General features: G+C 41.5%; 2 protein-coding genes across 3 annotated transcripts; both read left to right on the top strand.

Annotated features, from left to right (window-relative positions):
• Nucleotides 1-414: 414 nt before the first annotated feature.
• On the top strand, nt 415-4,289 carry LOC121389099 (cell death-inducing p53-target protein 1 homolog). 2 transcript variants are annotated; one of them, XM_041520744.1, is made up of 5 exons: nt 415-510; nt 1,216-1,415; nt 2,518-2,624; nt 3,019-3,094; nt 4,103-4,289. In XM_041520744.1, exons 2-5 carry the CDS (start codon nt 1,239-1,241, stop codon nt 4,163-4,165), a joined length of 423 nt encoding a protein of 140 aa, XP_041376678.1. In that variant the 5' UTR covers nt 415-510; nt 1,216-1,238; the 3' UTR covers nt 4,166-4,289. The 2 variants fall into 2 exon arrangements, with proteins under 2 accessions (XP_041376678.1, XP_041376741.1); XM_041520807.1 differs by lacking the exon at nt 415-510 and having other exon boundaries at nt 1,053-1,415.
• Nucleotides 4,290-7,524: 3,235 nt separating this feature from the next.
• Nucleotides 7,525-16,780, top strand: LOC121389009 (calcium-binding protein P-like). Its single transcript, XM_041520643.1, has 5 exons — nt 7,525-7,691; nt 8,446-8,756; nt 11,365-11,444; nt 15,298-15,373; nt 16,522-16,780. Exons 2-5 carry the CDS (start codon nt 8,448-8,450, stop codon nt 16,537-16,539), a joined length of 483 nt encoding a protein of 160 aa, XP_041376577.1. The 5' UTR covers nt 7,525-7,691; nt 8,446-8,447; the 3' UTR covers nt 16,540-16,780.
• The last annotated feature ends 2,479 nt before the right edge of the window (nt 16,781-19,259 follow it).

Here is a 19,259-nt window from a genome sequence, read left to right as displayed (position 1 = left end):
TGCCCTTCCTTACAATGTAAAATCCTGGATACCCTAACTAGCTATATAGTGCGTCCCTCCGTGTATAAGTAGGGCTTATTTTGTTCAGTCATGGCCCGTCTTGGCAGAACTTTCTGGCAAAATCAGAGGTTGTGTCCACAGCAGGCTTGCTTGAACAGTTTTGTAATGGATCGAAGCAGACTAAGAATGTCCCATACCTATACACTCAAACATGGTAGAAGTTGTAATGACTCTCACGCCCAAATGGTGCACACAGGAAAGGGGCATATCGTGAACTTTAATAATGTAAGCTATATGCACTGTAATTATATAATACATTCACCACCCAAGCAAGTATCAATGGGCAGTATCACTGCACGGGCAATGTGGAATGCTGGGTCATGAAATTAATCACGTGACCCCTTGCAGTTGTCAGTTTCATTTGCGATCATTTCTTGTCTGCATTTGACAGGTCTTCAGACAAGTTTGTTGGTGGAATAAAAATATTCTCTGATCAAGGCCATTTTAGAAGTAAGTTTGATTATTTCAGATAACGCAGCAATTATTTTAAGTGGTTATATATCAGAGTGATATGAATTTCATAATTAATTAACATTTCCCGTTGCCTACGCTTTACAGTTCACTTTTAATTTTTTTTAAGCAGTTAGAGCTTAAAGGCATATTGTTACAGACCACTGACCTATTTAATGGTGTAACAAAGTACTACCTGAACAAAAATAATTTGTTTTGTCCCTGAATGTACTTTATTCAACCATCTTTATAACCACCATACTCCATTTATTAATGACATTTTGTAAAAATAATTGAATTATGGCAATGGTCCATAATTCAAAAACTAAAATTGCCGAGAGGGATGACATGGATTTCACTTCATCATGGTCCATTTAAGGTGATGCGATAGCTAGATTTGGTTTCCAACAATTAATGCAATTTTTATTTATTATCCATTTTTAATTAAATGAGGTCCTTAAATCTGTGACAGTATGCCTTTAATGAACCAAACCAGCAAGAACATAGGCGACGAAAGATGAAAGCGACTGGGGGAGTGGGAGGTAAATGTATGTGTGTATAGTGTGAAGGTTAGGGTTAGGTTTTATTCAAGAACACCAACAGAATGTTCATATTACATAATCCAATATCACCACGCAAATTCAATACCGAAAAGTGTGGAACGAGCGATACTCTCACCACATTAAATTTGCTTTTCAATTCCAGATTAACTTGGTGCCATAAAAACGATGAACCCGCCAGTATACCAGCCATCAAATGGTCAGATGCAGCAACCTCAAGGCGTCCAGTACCCCCCTCCAGGACAGTACCCACCTCCTGGGCAGTATCCACCCCAGGGACAATACCCCACACAAGCACCATATCCATATATGGGACAGTACCCACAAGTTTGCCCTGCCCCACAGGTAACTTAAATTGTGTTCGTGGTTATTTTAGACGGGGTTTTATTGGGGTTTTTTTTTTTTTGGGGGGGGGGATCTTCTTGTTAGGGGTGGATTATTGTCTGAAGGGTTTTTTGTCTCTTTTTTTTATTTGAAGGGGGGGGGGTTGCAAGGAGGAGATGAGTCAGTGACCGTTCGAATTGTGTGTCCAGAACAGCGTGCTTGAAACCTTAATTGGATATAAGCACATACAATGATTCAAGGGCAGTAAAAAGGATGAATACAATGATTCAAGGGCAGCAAAAAGGATCAATACAATGATTCAAGGGCAGTAAAAAGGATCAATACAATGATTCAAGGGCAGCAAAAAGGATCAATACAATGATTCAAGGGCAGTAAAAAGGGTCAATACAATGATTCAAGGGCAGCAAAAAGGATCAATACAATGATTCAAGGGCAGTAAAAAGGATCAATACAATGATTCAAGGGCAGTAAAAAGGATCAATACAATGATTCAAGGGCAGTAAAAAGGATCAATACAATGATTCAAGGGCAGTAAAAAGGATCAATACAATGATTCAAGGGCAGCAAAAAGGATCAATACAATGATTCAAGGGCCAGAATTTTGAGAGGGTATGGGTTGTTTAGTCTTATAGCAATTTTGCGTTGACGAATATTGAAAAACACGAAACGTTGATTTTTTATCTTATCATCGGCTATTGGACGTCAAACATATGGTCATTCTGACACTATTTTTTTATAGAGGAAACCCGCTGTCGCCACATAGGCTACTCTTTTACGACAGACAGCAAGGGATCTTTTATTTGCGCTTCCCACAGGGCAGGATAGCATAAACCATGGCCTTTGTTAACCAGTTATGGATCACTGGTCGGTGCAAGTGATTTACACCTACCTTTTGAGCCTTGCGGAGCACTCACTTAGGGTTTGGAGTCGGTATCTGGATTAAAAAGTCCCATGCCTCGACTGGGATCCGAACCCAGTACCTACCAGCCTGTAGACCGATGGCCTAACCACGACGACACCGAGGCCCGTGACTTTGGTGACTACATACTTGTATTATTACTATCAATGTGTTAGTTCTCAAATGTTGTTTATTATATTTTAGGTAGAACAGCCCCAGTCTCAACAATCTCAACAACAACAATCATCTGTCGTCGTGGTCAACAGTGGACAGAGTGGGCAAAACGGACCACAGACTGTAGTTATAAACAAGTAAGTTCCTGCAGTTAGTTTCACGAATTTTTCTGTCTTTCGTCAATATGATACGATGCGAAATGCTGTAAAAACGCAGTAAAAAGTGTGTTGCAATAAGCAAGACGTTGTGGTTTTATTGTTCTTTCAAACACATTTTATTCCGTTTTCTTTTTTTTTCGATTTGAACAACATCGCCTTTCACATACAGTTGTTACCAATATGTCACTTGTTCGCCTACTAAAATATCTAATGCAACATTTCTACAAAAACAATATTCATGGCTCATTACGTTATTTATGTGTCTCAGTATATGATACATGCTTAATAAATGGGTCCCGTTCAACAAGCGATCTTAACCCTGTGTTGTTTTGGTGAACTGTATTATAAATACGATATATGTGTTACATTTCAGACTGGGAATCAACCACTGTATGCACTGCTGTATTTCAGTCTTCTTCTTCCCCTGGATCGTCGTCTGGATTATACTGGTCAGTATCTCTCTCTCTCTCTCTCTCTCTCTCTCTCTCTCTCTCTCTCTCTCTACAAATACAGACACACACAGACACGCACACAGTCAGTCACACACACAGTCACACACACGTAGATAGACAGTCACACACACACAGACACACACACACACACACGCACACAGACACACACACACACACACACATACACAGACACACACACACACACACACACACACACACACACACACTACACCCAGAGACACATATACACAGTCACACACACACCACACACACACAGAGAGACAGACAGAGAGACAGACAGAGACATACACAAAGTCACACACAGAGAGACACACACAATTTTAATATTTGTCCTCTCTCTCCTACCATTTCCGTGTCATCACATGCTCGTTGTTCTCCTAACCTTGTTCGCTCTTATACATCCGCGTATACATAGATATGCACGCATACAAACTCCATACAAAAGTAAAATGTTATTATGTTAATGTTGTTGTCCCTTGCTCTTACGTTAGTCCTTAACAGTAAAGCTTGGAGTCTTTACATATTACTACGTATAGACCATTAAAGTCAAGATTCAAGTTTTAACCCGTGAAAATGGACACTAAATTTTGTTATTCTACAAACCTGTACATAACACATTTGGATACATACGCAACTGAGTTAAACAAATAGTCTGTGGCGTTGAAACAGGTAAATACGTGCGTTTTTGAAAATATGAAAAATGCATTTTGTGGTATTATACACCATGGTGAGTAGAAACACTTCAAATAAATATTATACAGAAATGGATAATCTAAACAAAATCTTAGTAATGGCCGACTTGAATTATAAAAAAAAATCGCCACAACGTCTCTAATAGTGAATAGTACTCCATAGTGTTTAAAGACTAGGGTCTGTCTATTAAAAAAACTCCACCCCAGGTCTTCTTGACATATGGACATAACAATAATTATTATGTATACTCAACGTATTCATATGGATATCTAACTATTTATTTATTTTCAGTGTATCACGGAGCACAATGCAAACAAGAGATTCGAACAACCGAACGTGAAGTACAATTATTAAAAACATCATCATTGCTGGACCAGTGTATCACGTACTCATCATCAACGCTGAATAGATCAACAACGGACCATGATGATAACTCGCAATTCGATGTTGTATGTAATATATATGGGGGGGGGGGGGGGGGGGGGGGAATACCGACGGCACCAGGATTACCGTTTTCGGACCATTATAGACTTTCAACGCTGATTTCATTCAACATATATTATTTTCCTGATGACGCTTTTGTGAATCCATTGGAAATGTACCATTTGACGCCAATTGCGTCATTAACTTGATGCTAACTGCATTGAATATATCATGTGCAAATCATCTGAAATTGAATTCGACCAATATATAAAACACAAACATCAAGTTTGTTCATATAGATTTTTATTGACACTGCTATTTGTATATGAAATACTTGTATATTGAAATAATATTTATTAAAACAATGTAAATAATCAATGTTCTATGCTATTATGTTCTGACATAACAGAAGGTAGATAATCATGTGGCTTAGATGTACATTATTGCGAAAGCTAGCAGAATATATCATAAAACTGAACCGAAAATTGTTTTTGTTTTTTTATTAGAATAAAAACGTTTGTTTTGTTTAACGACACCACTGTAGCACACTGATTAGTTAATTTATTAGTTGATTTATTATTCACCGCATATTGGATGACAAGTAGTAGTCATCAGACGAAACCTGCTACATTTTTCCTAATGCAGCAAGGGATATTTTATATGCACTTTCCCACAGACAGGAAAGAACATACCACGGCCTTTGACCAATTGTGGTGCACTGGATGGAGCAAGAATAAAACCCCACAAACTGTTGAATGGATCCGCCGAAGTGGTTTGATCCTTCGACGTAAGCACCTCAAGCGAGCATTCGCGGTTGAGCTAAATCCCTCCACCTTTATTCGAATAATACGCGCGTAGCCCAGTGGTACAGCGCTCGCTCGATGCGTGGTCGGTGTGGGATCGATCCCCGTCGGTGGGCCCATTGGGCTATTTCTTGTTCCAGCCAGTGCACCACGACCGGTATATCAAAGGCCGTGGTATGTGCTATTCTGTCTGTGGGATGGTGCATATAAAAGATCACTTGCTGCTAATCGAAAAAGAGTAGCCCATGAAGTGGCGACAGCGGGTTTCCTCTCTCAATATCTGTGTGGTTCTTAACCATATGTCTGACGCCATATAACCGTAAATAAAATGTGTTGAGTGCGTCGTTAAATAAAACATTTCTTTCTTTCGAATAATACGCAAGCAGTATTTTCAGCTTTTTCTTTCTTTCTTTTTATACATTTAGAACTGAACGTTTTATTCTCATGGGTGAGACGTTGCCCAGTGGTACCGCGCTTGCTTGATACGCGGTTGGTCTAGGATCGATTCCCATCGGTGGGCCTATTTGGGCTATTTCTCTTTCCAGCCAGTGCACCACGACTGGTATATCAAATACCATGGTATGTGCTATCCTGTCTGTGGGATGGTGCATATAAAAGATCCCTTGCTACTAATGGAAAAATGTAGTGGATTTACTCTAAGAATGTATGTAAAATTACCAAATGTTTGACATCTAGTAGCCGATGATTAATATATCATGTGCTCTAGTGGTGTCGGTTAAACAAAACAAACTTTGTATTCTCATTTGAGTGAAAATGCCATAAAGGTGATGCCAAACGGAAAATGTCTCCCTTAGTATAACATCTACCTTTGGTAGGTAGGCGATGATTAGGCGCAAAGGACACAGCTCAGTGGTACAGTTCTCCATAGCCCGAGTACTCTGACTGTAAGAGAGCTAGACGGACATTTGGACATAAATACGCTCTCGTTACAGCGTATTTATGTCCAAATGTCCGTCTAGCTCTCTTACAGTCAAACTTCTCGTGCTAAGTTCTCCTGTGAAGTGCTATAGATCGTAGGATAAATCGCCCGTATGGGACCTATAACCATAAATAAAATGTGTTCAGTGCGTCGTTAAATATAAAACATTTTCCTTCCCTTATGGGACCGGGTACGGGTGGGGGTGGAGGGAGAGGGAGTTAGCTTAGTCGTTTGATTTTGTTTTGTTTTTAACGACACCACTAGAGCACATTGATTTATTAATCGTCGGCTATTAGATGTCAAACATTTGGTACTTTTGACATAATTATAGTCTTAAAGGAAAGAAATGTTTCATTTAACGACGAACTCAACACATTTCATTTACGGTTATATGGTTAAGGACCATGCAGATATTGAGAGAGGAAACCCGCTGTCGCCACTTCATGGGCTACTCTTTTCAATTAACAGCAAGGGATCTTTTATATGCATCATTCCCAGACAGGATCCCAGACCGACCGCGCATCAAGTGAACGCTTTATCACTGGGCTACGTCTTAAAGAGGAAATTCGTAATATTTTTCCATTAGTAGCAAGGGATCTTTTATATTCACCATCCCACAGACAGGATAGCACATACCACTGTATTTGATATACCAATCGTGGTGCACTGGCTGGAACGAGAAATAGCCCAATGGGTCCACCGACAGGGGTCTATCTCAAACCGACAGCGCATCAAGCGAGCGCTTTACCACTTAGCTACGTCCAGCCCCCCTTTGTTGGCTGAATGCTCGCTTGAGGTACCTGTGTCGCAGGATCGAATCACCTTGATGGTTGCAATCAGTCCACCACAACTGGTCAAAGGCCGTAGTGTTTCGGTCTGTGTGAAAGTGCATATAAAAGATCCCCGGCTGGATTAGGATCAATGTGGCGGGTTTCCTTTGATGACTAAGTGTTAGTATTACAAATTTTTTACATTTAATAGCCGATGATTAATTGATCAATGTGCTCTAGTGGTGTCGTTAAAAAAAGCAAACTTTAACTTTATGGACCATTGCCCCGTTCCACGAAGCGATTTTATATTACCGCCAAGATCATCGTAAGCGCATAAGGTTTTGATTTTGTTGGTTTGTTTTTGTTTATTGACATTAGCATAACACATTGATTAATTAATCATCGGTTATCGGTTGTCAAACATTTGGTAATTTTTACACGTATTCATCGGAGGAAACCCGCTACATTTTTTTCATATATGCATCATTCCACAGACAGGATAGCACATACATACCACGGCTTTTGATATACCAGCTGTGGTGCACTGGCTGGAACGAGATATAGCCCAAAGAGCCCACCGACGGGGATCGATCCCAGACTAACCAGAAGTTGAACATTCATTCATTCATTGTGTGGTACAGGCCTGTGTTGAGCGACAGAAAGCAACGCTAACGTTCGCGAACTATTTGACTGGTCCCCAATTTGTTAATTTTTGCTTAAAGTGAAGCGCATATAAACCAGTCTATCGAATGTTGTCGTACTCGACTGGCTAAATTCGGCCAATTTATTGAAATCGATACAACCTAGCACGTGTTGCACGTGTACTTCACCTAGCAACTCTGGTGAACATCATCTCACAATATAGGGTGTCATTACACCCTTTCGGTGTCACGGCATTTGGGATATTTGTCAAATTTGTCCAGTGGTCGGTTTTCCAGTGGCAGGTTAGTTTTTAATTGTCACTATTAGTCTAGTATCATTTAAATTCTCTAATCTTTCATTAATATGTTGTAATAAGCATCTATGTTATAAAACGGTGTAAATTGTCATCTATGTACTAAAACGGTGTATATTGTTACTTTAATTTTAACTCATCTAATGTTAGGCTCAGACTTTCAACTGTCAAGATGAATTGTCCAACTCATCGGTTGCGTTGTAATTTCCCCACCCCTCTAAGACGGGTGCGCTCAGATTAACAACTTATGGGTTATACTGCTATACGTCGAGAATCCAATGGAAGGACTTTCCTTTGGCACTGTCACTAATCCAAATCCTAACTCTATGATAAGTATTTATAATGTTCTTTATATGTGACAGTGCCAAAGGAAATTCCTGCCAATCCGAATTATAAGAGCGCTCAAACTAGCATCTGGACAGTGGTAGCAGTCATGGGAGCAGAAAGTTAGCCAACTTTGTCGTGGCAGTTGGAAGTCTGATGCAAACATTAGTTCGTGTGTTCTGTGGTTTATTCGGATGTACACATCAATAACGTGAATCTGGTTGTGTTGATTTCGATTTAAGTATCAACTGATCAGCTTACAAAAAAAAAATCTAGGTCAGTTTGCGTCTTAAATCAAGGGAAACACAATATTTAATATTATACATATTTTTTTTTTTAATTATTAAACAGGATATATATAATGGAATACAATCAAATTCAATATGTGATGTCTAAATATTGTATTCTTATGACTTGAGGAATGTCTACCAAAGAGGACTTGGAACCACCCCCTGCGTATCAACCACCAGATGCAGGACCGCCTCCGGGGCAGTACGCACCTCCAGGCCAGTACCCACCTCCAGGCCAGTACCCACCTCCAGGCCAGTACCCACCCCCTGGTCAGTACCCTCCGGCGCCGGGTCAGTATCCGCCACCAGGGCAGTATCCTCCTGGACAATACCTACCTCCAGGGCAGTATCCACCTCAAGGTCCATACCCCGCAACTGGATACGTGTACCCGCAACAAGGACAGCCACAAGCTCCAGCTGCCCCAAGCCAGACTTCGAAGGTAAGAGATGTATGAGGCTCCCGTTGGTGTAAAACGTATGCTAGGTTCAGACTGTCATATCTCACGACGCAGTTTGCCAACTCGACGGTTGCGTTGTAATTTTCCACAACTCCCGACTTAAGACGAGTGCACTCTGATTAAGAACTAATGGGTTATACGACGAGAATCGATTTGTAAGAGCGCTCAGATTAAGAACTAATGGGTTATACGACGAGAATCGAGTTGTAAGAGCGCTCAGACTAGCAACTAATGGGTTATACGACGAGAATCGAGCTGTAACAGCCCTCAGGTTAACAACTAATGGGTTATACGACAAGAATCGAGCTGTAAGAGCGCTCAGACTAGCAACTAATGGGTTATACGACGAGAATCGAGCTGTAAGAGCGCTCAGACTAACAACTAATGGGTTATACGACGAGAATCGAGCTGTAAGAGCGCTCAGACTAACAAACTAATGGGTTATACGACGAGAATCGAGCTGTAAGAGCGCTCAGACTAACAACTAATGGGTTATACGACGAGAATCGAGCTGTAAGAGCGCTCAGATTAGCAACTAATGGGTTATACGACGAGAATCGAGTTGTAAGAGCGCTCAGACTAGCAACTAAACTAATGGGTTATACGACGAGAATCGAGTTGTAAGAGCGCTCAGATCAACAACTGGACAGGAGGAGGAGGAGGAAAGGAAATATTTTATTTAATGACGCACTCAACACATTTTATTTACGGTTATATGGCGTCAGAGATATGGATAAGGACCACAAATATTGGAGGAAACCCGCTGTCGCCACATGTGCTACTCTTTAAGACTAACAACTAATGGGTTATACGACGAGAATCGAGCTGTAAGAGCGCTCAGACTAGCAACTAATGGGTTATACGACGAGAATCGAGCTGTAAGAGCGCTCAGACTAACAACTAATGGGTTATACGACGAGAATCGAGCTGTAAGAGCGCTCAGACTAACAACTAATGGGTTATACGACGAGAATCGAGCTGTAAGAGCGCTCAGATTAGCAACTAATGGGTTATACGACGAGAATCGAGCTGTAAGCGCGCTCAGACTAACAACTAATGGGTTATACGACGAGAATCGAGCTGTAAGAGCGCTCAGATTAGCAACTAATGGGTTATACGACGAGAATCGAGTTGTAAGAGCGCTCAGACTAGCAACTAAACTAATGGGTTATACGACGAGAATCGAGTTGTAAGAGCGCTCAGATCAACAACTGGACAGGAGGAGGAGGAAAGGAAATATTTTATTTAATGACGCACTCAACACATTTTATTTACGGTTATATGGCGTCAGAGATATGGTTAAGGACCACAAATATTGGAGGAAACCCGCTGTCGCCACATGTGCTACTCATTAAGATTTGCAGCAAGAGATCTTTTATATGCACCATCCCATAGACAGGATAGCACATACCACGGCTTTTGATGTACCAGTCGTGGTGCACTGGCTGGAGCGAGAAATAGCCCAATGGGCTCACTGATGGGGATCGATCCCAAACCGCCCGCGCATCAAGCGAGCGCTTTACCACTGGGCTACGTCTCGCCCTCGTAGAAGAGGTGACATCAGAATGTTGGTGAACTTGTGTGCTGGTAGTAGTTAGTCTGAGCCTAGCATAAATCTGGACTCAAATATCTAATGACGTCATATTTAATGTATATGACATTAAAGCTTCATACTTCATTACCAGGGGACAATATTTCATTTTTTTAGGTGACCGAGTCAGGCCTACCTAATCCTAAAACACTTGAACTACGGTTCTGTGGTGGTTCAAATGTATTTAAACACAAACTGATTTTCTCTTTTATTACTGATATGATTATGGTACTTTTAATTTTAGAATGTAATTGTTCGGCGGTTCTCGTGATTTTAAATTTGCGTAACCGACACGTGAACTGAACGGTTCTCGTGAAATATTGTGCCCTGCATTGCTGTTGAGTCTAGTCTAAACGTTTTATAAACACCAGGACAAGTATAAAGCAAGTGTCACTGTAAATTAAAAGGAATGGATGTTAAGACAACTTGGCCCATTTTGAACTCGGGATACTGTAGACTCGAATCCATTATGTGGTCATGCCTAGTTGGCATACCTCTTTCAAAAGTTCAGAGTACCTAAAAATATTCCAGTGTTTAATGTATAGGTATAATGAATTTCTTTTTTGTTGTTGTAGGGAAGATAAAAAAATATTGTTCAGCTGAGTATTTCTGGCAAACATTTGCTTGCATATAATTTATTTTTAGGATATCGTTGCATCACTTACCGAGAAACCGCGATAGTTAGCAAATGGCCATTTTGCAAAACCTACTTGGAATATAGAGTCCAAATTTCTAATATATTTATGTGGATGACTACGGATATATTCAAATGAATTTGAGACCATGGGCGACCCTAAAACAATAATGTGTTGAATAGATAGAATGAACCAGCACTTCCAGGGATCTAGGGCCATTGATGTTGAGTAGTAATGCATTGACTATTATCATCGTTAACATATCCACCTGTGTTATTCCAGAGCCAGTTCATTACTCAACAGCTGATGTATTTTTCATGCTGGGGTGTCGATAAGCATTCATTCATTTCTTCATTCATTCCAGAGCCAAAGCGCACAACAGTCCTCCGTTGTGGTGGTGAACACTGAACGAAACCAAGGACAGACAACCGTCATTGTCAACAAGTAAGATACTCGCACCATGACTATATAGTCAGCTTGCGTTAAAAGGGAACCTATGAACTGGCATATAACTCTATACATGGCGGAATGTAGCCCAGCGGTAAAGCGCTCGCCTGATGCGTGGTCGATCTAAGATCGATCCCCGTCGGTAGGCCCATTGAGCTATTTCTCGTTCCAGCCATGCACCACAACTGGTATATCAAAGACCGTGGTATGTCTTTAACACATTGCAATCAAATTATATAGAATAAATATCCTTTTTAATATAGGAGTGAAGACAAAAGACTAAAATAGTCCAGACATGCAGCTTCATCTGCAATCATACCGCAGTAATCGGTAGTGCAGTATACAGAGACTGTTTTAGTTAGAACTTCGTATTCTTTTACCGGCCTCGGTGGTGTCGTGGTTAGGCCATCGGTCTACAGGCTGGTAGGTACTGGGTTCGGATCCCAGTCGAGGCATGGGATTTTTAATCCAGATACCGACTCGAAACCCTGAGTGAGTGCTCCACAAGGCTGAATGGGTAGGTGTAAACCACTTGCACCGACCAGTGATCCATAACTGGTTCAACAATGGCCATGGTTTGTGCTATCCTGCCTGTGGGAAGCGCAAATAAAAGATCCCTTGCTGCTAATCGGAAGAGTATGTCTGATGCCATATAACCGTAAATACAATGTGTTGAGTGCGTCGTTAAATAAAACATTTCTTTCTTTTTCATATTCTTTACTTTGACTGTCCCATCAGTTGTCTTCATACCTGTATCATAATAGAAGATGTAACTAGAGGCGGATCTACGCCCCCCCCCCCCTCTTAAATTTTGAGATATTTATAATTTTATTATATATTAATTTTAATTTTTTTTACGATCATCTCCAAACCTCTCCCAAAGTTCCCTTAGCATTCCACCTCATGTTACTTTGACTGTCCCATCAGTTGTCGTCATACCTGTATCATAATAGAAGATGTAACTAGAGGCGGATCTACGCCCCCCCCCCCCCCCCTAAATTTTGAGATATTTATAATTTTATTATATATTAATTTTAATTTTTTTACGATCCCCTCCAAACCTCTCCCAAAGTTCCCTTAGCATTCCACCTCATGTCACTGCCCCCCCCCCCCCCCCCAAATGGATTTTCTGGATCCGCCACTGGTAATCAATGCAATGTGACGGTAATTTGTAAAGAAACCTTTTTACTTACACTGAAAAAAAAAAAATCAAATGTTATTGGAGTTGGTATGGGTTTAAAACTTAATAAGTTTTATTTTAATGTTACGGTCGTTACATGCCAATTCATCGGTTCCCTTTCGACGAAAAACTAACCATATAAATAATATATGTGATTATCATGAATCTGTCTTCATGTGTACCGGCCTCGGTGGCGTCGTGGCAGGCCATCGGTCTACAGGCTGGTAGGTGTCCTCCCATAAGACAGACGTCCCATAACGCAGACGCGTTAAAACAACACAAGACCCATTACTAATTACCTGCCGTTTACCTTGAATAATACATGTAGTAAATAATGGAATAGTCGGATACAATTAAATACAAAACACATAACAAAATTATATAAAATTAGATTTATTTATACACATACATATACCCGGGATACACATTTTAACATGTCTCACGATTCAATTTTCTGTCTGTTCCACAATTTATACTAATTTTAACAGATGTCCAACGGCATCCAAGAACTGAATGGGCGTTTTCTGTTCAAGGGTTAGTTGCGCCTTCAATCTCACGATTCTATTTTCATTCTGCTTATACACTCTCTTTCTTGGTGGTGGGGCAGCTCCAAAGTTTATCTGTCTCAATTTAGCACGTTCGGAGGTCTCTATTCCTTTGATTAATTCTACAAATCGGTATATGTTTGGATGATGAACTTGGATTGAACGATTCATTCTGGAATGAAATCCCTCCAGATTATTATTTGTTCTTGGGCCAGTGGTCAGATGATGGTTCCATACAATCAAAGGGAATCTGGAGTCATCGTCTACCCATGTTAAAACAACATAATCATTAAATGCCTCCGCCTGTGGAACATCAGGTCCGTCATTCATGGCTTCTAACCATGCATCCTGTACTTGTGCAATGGGCAAAAGTGGTAGTCCAGCAGCCCTCCGAATCCATGTCTGTAGCAGATTACAATTAACTTCTCCTAGTTGCCTGTGTGGAATTGGTAGATATAACAATTTTTTTAAATAGGTACTGTCATAACTGTGCGGTAATCATTGATATAAAAACAAAACATTGTCAATCTGAAGTGAAATGAATTGAATGGAGATATTGCAGTGGAAAATCCACCAAGCACTGTATCTTTACATTTATTAATTGCATTTACCAGATTACAATTAAGCTCTCGCTGTTGTTTGTATGAAATCAGCTCATTAATTAAGACTGCTGTTGCACTGCAGCATAGCTTGCTGAGCAGATTGGAGCAATACCATTAACGCAGTCAGGGGTGTACAGGATACATTACATAACCCAATAAAGAGTTTTGTCTATCAAATGGCATGTCTGCCTTATGGGACGTCTGTCTTATGGGAGTGAACCTGCTGGTAGGTACTTGGTTCGGATCCCAGTCGAGGCATGGGATTTTTAATCCAGATACCGACTCCAAACCCTGAGTGAGTGCTCCGCAAGGCTCAATGGATAGGTGCAAACCACTTGCGCCGACCAGTGATCCATAACTGGTTCAACAAAGGCCATGGTTTGTGCTATCCTGCCTGTGGGAAGCGCAAATAAAAGATCCCTTGCTGCTAATCGGAAGAGTAGCCCATGTAGTGGCGACAGCGGGTTTCCTCTCAAATCTGTGTGGTCCTTAACCATATGTCTGACGCCATATAACCGTAAATAAAATGTATTGAGTGCGTCGTTAAATAAAACATTTCTTTCTTTCTGTCTTCATGTGCAGCTTTTTTTCTTTCTGGTTTTGATTCGTCAATTCTCAGCTTACACGTAAGAACGATATCGCAGGTGGGTTGTGCGAGCTGTTTCGAATGTTTGTATAGCCTCACACCCGACGTTTTCAATCATGTGGTAAACAAAATGGCAATACTTTATGCTAGGGTCAGACTGCCAAATACCAGCAGAACGTTGGCCAACTCAACGGTTGCGTTGTAATTTCCTCAAATCCCGACTTCCGACGGATGCACTCGGGCGTAACAACTAATGGGTAATACGATGAGAAACAGGTCATAACAGTGCTCAGACTAGCAACTGGACAGTCGTAGAAGTTATCAGAGCAGAAAGATGGCCAACTTTATACTGGCAGTTGGTAGTCTGAGCCTAGTATTAGACCAGTGTTTGGTTTCTTTAACAGATTGTTGGTTTACCGACAATAATATGAACAAGGGAGACACATAAAAAAAAACAAGTCCCATATACCTTTACAAGGACGACCAGAACACTAATTATTTGCTAAATCCATTTAAGCATAAGATTATAAGGAATGTGTAAAATGTAAAGACACACACACAAACACACACACACACACACACACATACACACCCAAAAGGACAAAAACATTGCAGCAAGCAAAATACTTGATATTGTCGCATATCTGCTTATTTTTACTTAATCTCCTTCGTGCTAAGAAGCCCATAAGGCTGTAACCAGAGATCGCCACTGCTGCCTGTCTTTCGCCAGCAGCTCCAGCTCAGACTGCCCTCTCGAATTTCCTTCTTTACTGTCCTCCTCCACTGTCCTCCTCCATGTTTTTTTCGGTCTTCCTCGTTTCCTAACGCATATCTAACGTAAGTATAATTCAACGTATTGTTTTGTAATTACTGTGGCTCTCGAGTAAAACTTTGATGATGCCGGTGGCGATGATGTTGTTGTTGTTATTGTTTACAGACGGCGCATGAACCATCTTCTTCACTGTCTCATATCGATCTTCTTCTTCCCCTGGATCTTCGTATGGATCGTCTTGGTAAGAGCTGGATGGACAATGGATGCATTTGTCGGGAGTAGAGAGGCGGGACGTATCCTAGTGGTAAAGCGCTCGCATGATACGCGGTTGGTCTACTAGGATCGATCCCCGTCGGTGGGGACCATTGGGTTACTTCTCGTTCTAGTCAGTACACCAATACTGGTATATAAAATGCCGTGGTATGTGTTATCCTGTGTGTGGGATATTGCATATAAAAGATCCCTTGAAAATGTAACGGATTTTCTGTCCTAAACTATGTCAAAATTACCTAATAGCCGATGCTTAATAAATCAATGTGCTCTAGTGGTGTCATTAAACAAAACAAACGTTTTGTTGGAGTGGATTCATGAATGGATGGATGCATAAAATTCTATACATGGATTGATTGATTGATTGATTAATGAATATTGATGGACTTTTATTAATGGATGGATGGATGAAATGGGCAGACGAATTGGTGATGACTTGATGAATAGAAGATTGGATGATACAGATTGATCGATCTATGAATGTATTTTTATATACTGATGACTGAATGAGTAAAGCAAAGCAAGTTGCTGGTAACTAGGTAGATGGAAGAGTTGGACATTCATCAATCTAATTAAAATTAGCGCCACTATTACACGTGGATCTAACAGCAGCCCGTTGGAGCTCATGTCCAGTTGACCTTTCATTCGACAGTCAAAACCTTACTTGCAAAATCATGCCAGTGACTTGAAAAAAATTTGAAAATATTCGGGATTATGCCGAGGGTATACGAAATGATTCGGGTGAATTACGAAGTATGCCGGAAACTAATTTCAATACAAAATTTGTTTCAAGACCAAAAAAAAGACCGTGATGGTATAGCCATAAAATCTGTTTATGCTAGTATACAATCCAGAGTTTATTATTGCACTTTTCCCCCGTTTTTTCAATGTTGAAATAGACCAACAAGCTCGCCTATTGCATAAATAGTCATGACCGATATTTTTTGAATTTGTATGCTCCCGAATAACGTTATAAAAGGCGAAGTGTAGTTGGTCGATATTTAAATTGTTATTTATAGATGCTGTTAGATCTACTGGTGAGACCAGTAGAGCTAATTTTAATCAGATTAGACATTCATTTTTATTTTGTCATTATTGTAATTATACTTTGTTTTCCAGTGCATCATTGAGGACTAAACAATAAGCCATTTTCCGCAACTGTTGATGCTAATTGTGGTCTGTGTGATCCGTCGGCATTCTACACTCTGTGGACATAGTCTGTGATAACCATTAGTGCTACATATACCTTTCTGTGACTGTGTGGACATACTTTGTATCTATGACGTATTGTTTCGCTTGGTACAAGACCCTATAAAATTAACATCTCATATAATTTTTACGCATTTATTAAACATCTATAATTAAATCTTTAAAATAGCATTTCTGCTTTGCGTCGTGGTTTTCTTTCAATTTTATACATCGATTGGGAACTGGGGGGACTGGGAAACTCTTTTTACGTGCCCCTATCCACGAAGGTTCAGGCACGCCCACCACGGATTTAGCCTCTGACTTCGCCAGTGACTAACTCCGGAGCAGGAGGGGGGGGGGGGGGGGGGTAAGTTTGAGGTGGGCGCAATTTGGAAAAAAGCCATTTAGTAAGGTCAACGCGAGCGCGGACCAAATAGCAGACACTTCGTAAACTTGAAGTACACCGAGTGGGAGCCGTGCTCTGATTGGCTGAATTTCGATTCCTCGGTGAAGCCTGTATTTTACCTAAGTCTACAACAAAGAGTAACTGCATCCAAAACATGTCCGGACTCTAAAATTTAACCCAAAGTAGTTAAGACTGCTCAGCCAAAAGGTTTTTAAGGTGATTTTGAGCAATTGAACGGGCGCCAGAATAAAATGCGTTAGACTATTTATAAAAAAATAAACATAAGAATTTTGAACTGCTTCCAAAACGTTTAAAGTCTAACTAGCCCAAAAAAAGAGGTTGTTACCTGTCCTAGGAAAGGTTGTTAGCGGGGATGTCGTCACGGAGAGGCGATGAATAGGGATGAGTCCAGAGGGCGTACCGGTTTGCGGACTTGGCGATGCTCTCGGTGATTGGACGGTAGTCTTCCCCGGCAACGGTCTTGATGACGCGGTGGATGGTCGGGTTGTCCATTTCATCGAGAAGCATCCCTTGGTTGAAAAGTCCCTTCCGGCGAACGGTAAGGCAGATCCCTCGCCCATCGTTTATCGTGATCCTACGCATCGAGAACTCTCCCTCAGTTCGTGGCAGAGGTTGGTAGGACTCCGGAGTCGGTCCACAAAGGAGCTGACGGACATCCCCAATGTTGGTCTTGACCAGCCTTGAGTAGCGTGTTGGTAGCTTGCCGGCCTGCAGTGACCAAGGTTCTTCAGAGGGCTGGTCGTTCACTGGAGATGATGTAGGTGGGGGCGGTTGTATCGGCGGACTTGGCTTGGCTGTCTGGTCGCCTGGTGACACCATCGCCTTTCGTTTTCCAACGAGTACTAGACGGGCCTGGGTCTCTACAGCGCCACTCTTCCTGGGTGGGGGTGGCATCGCTGGAATCCCGGGGGTTGAAGTAGTCGGAGTTGATGGTGGCGACTCCATCTGGGCCTGGTTAGGGACCGTGTCCGCCACTGGCGAGTCGTCGACTGTATCCTGCAAAGCTGGATCAGCTGGCCTCGCTGGTATTGACTTGGGCTTGGGGGGTTCAACGGGAAAAGTCGCCGCCGGTAGTTGAGCTACCGGTTTTGACCTCCCCCGGTCCGCCCCTGGCGCGTCCGTCTTCCTCCTCCTTCTCCTCCTAGTTGGTTTCTTTACCGGGTCGCCGTACACCAAAGTCACGGTTGCCCGTGACCCGGTGTACGCGACGCGGTATTCCAGTAACGTCCCGTATGAAGCAATGAGTCCCCCCACAAGTGGGGGGGGGGGGGGGGGGTAGCTCGAGAGAGCAGGCACACACGTCCTGCTTCATCTTTGCTAAATTTCGGAATGATACATCGATTTGTCAGACATAAGCTCACAGCAAAATATGATGGGACCTAGCAGATTAGTACAGGTGGACACAACAGACAACCATCTGTGACGCTTGACGAGACGAGGATTAAGATGTGTGTTACACAGAGATGGACAGCAAAAGAACTTGAAATACAGAAGCTGACAAGAGCAGACGATTTAAGATAGAGGGGGCGGGATTTAGCCCAGTCGGTTGAGTGCTCGCTTGAAGAGCTTACTTCGAAGGATTGAACCACTTCGGTGGATCTATTCAGCTGATTGGGTTTTGTTCTCATACCAACTAGTGTACAACAACAGGACAAAGGCCACGGTATGTGCTTTCCAATCTCTGGGAAAGTGCATATAACAGATCCCTTTCTAAATTAGGAAAAAATGTAGCGGGTTTCCTCTGATGACTACAAGTCAGAATTACCAAATGTAATAACATAATAGTCGATGATTAATTAATTAATGTACTCTAGTGGTGTCGTTAAACAAAACAAACTTTTATTTAAGTATAATTCAAAGGAGGGATGGCATAGCGATAAACATGCGTCAACTATTTTGTATTGAATTAGGAAAAGAACAGGACATTTTAAACTAAGACGGTTTGCTGTCTAACATATGGTAATTTCCACGAGCTCGACTAGGTCGAGAGAGGGAGACAGACGGAGTCTGACGCGGAGAGAGACTCACAAAAAGAGACCGGAAGAAAGAAACTCACAGAAATAGAGAATGAAAGAACAAGAGAGGGAATGAATAAATGAATATTTAATGACACCCCAGCACGAATAAACGAATCGGCTATTGAATGCTAGGTTCTGGGATCGATCCCTGTCGGACCCATTGGGCTATTTCTCGATCCAGCCAGTGCACCACGATTGGTATATCTAAGGCCGTGGTATGTACT

This window comes from Gigantopelta aegis, chromosome 1 (assembly GCF_016097555.1).
Source record: "Gigantopelta aegis isolate Gae_Host chromosome 1, Gae_host_genome, whole genome shotgun sequence".
Lineage (NCBI taxonomy): Eukaryota > Metazoa > Mollusca > Gastropoda > Neomphalida > Peltospiridae > Gigantopelta > Gigantopelta aegis.
The sequence above is the reverse complement of the archived record's forward strand: the minus strand, read 5'-3'. Positions and strand labels throughout refer to the sequence as shown.

Coding starts and splice junctions, on each gene's coding strand:
- LOC121389099 (XM_041520744.1), top strand. CDS start 1,239: ATGAACCCGCCAGTATACCAGCCATCAAATGGTCAGATGCAGCAACCT. Junction 1,416..2,517: donor AAGTTTGCCCTGCCCCACAG/GTAACTTAAATT, acceptor ATTATATTTTAG/GTAGAACAGCCCCAGTCTCA. Junction 3,095..4,102: donor TCGTCGTCTGGATTATACTG/GTCAGTATCTCT, acceptor ATTTATTTTCAG/TGTATCACGGAGCACAATGC.
- LOC121389009 (XM_041520643.1), top strand. CDS start 8,448: ATGTCTACCAAAGAGGACTTGGAACCACCCCCTGCGTATCAACCACCA. Junction 8,757..11,364: donor CCCCAAGCCAGACTTCGAAG/GTAAGAGATGTA, acceptor CATTCATTCCAG/AGCCAAAGCGCACAACAGTC. Junction 11,445..15,297: donor ACAACCGTCATTGTCAACAA/GTAAGATACTCG, acceptor TATTGTTTACAG/ACGGCGCATGAACCATCTTC.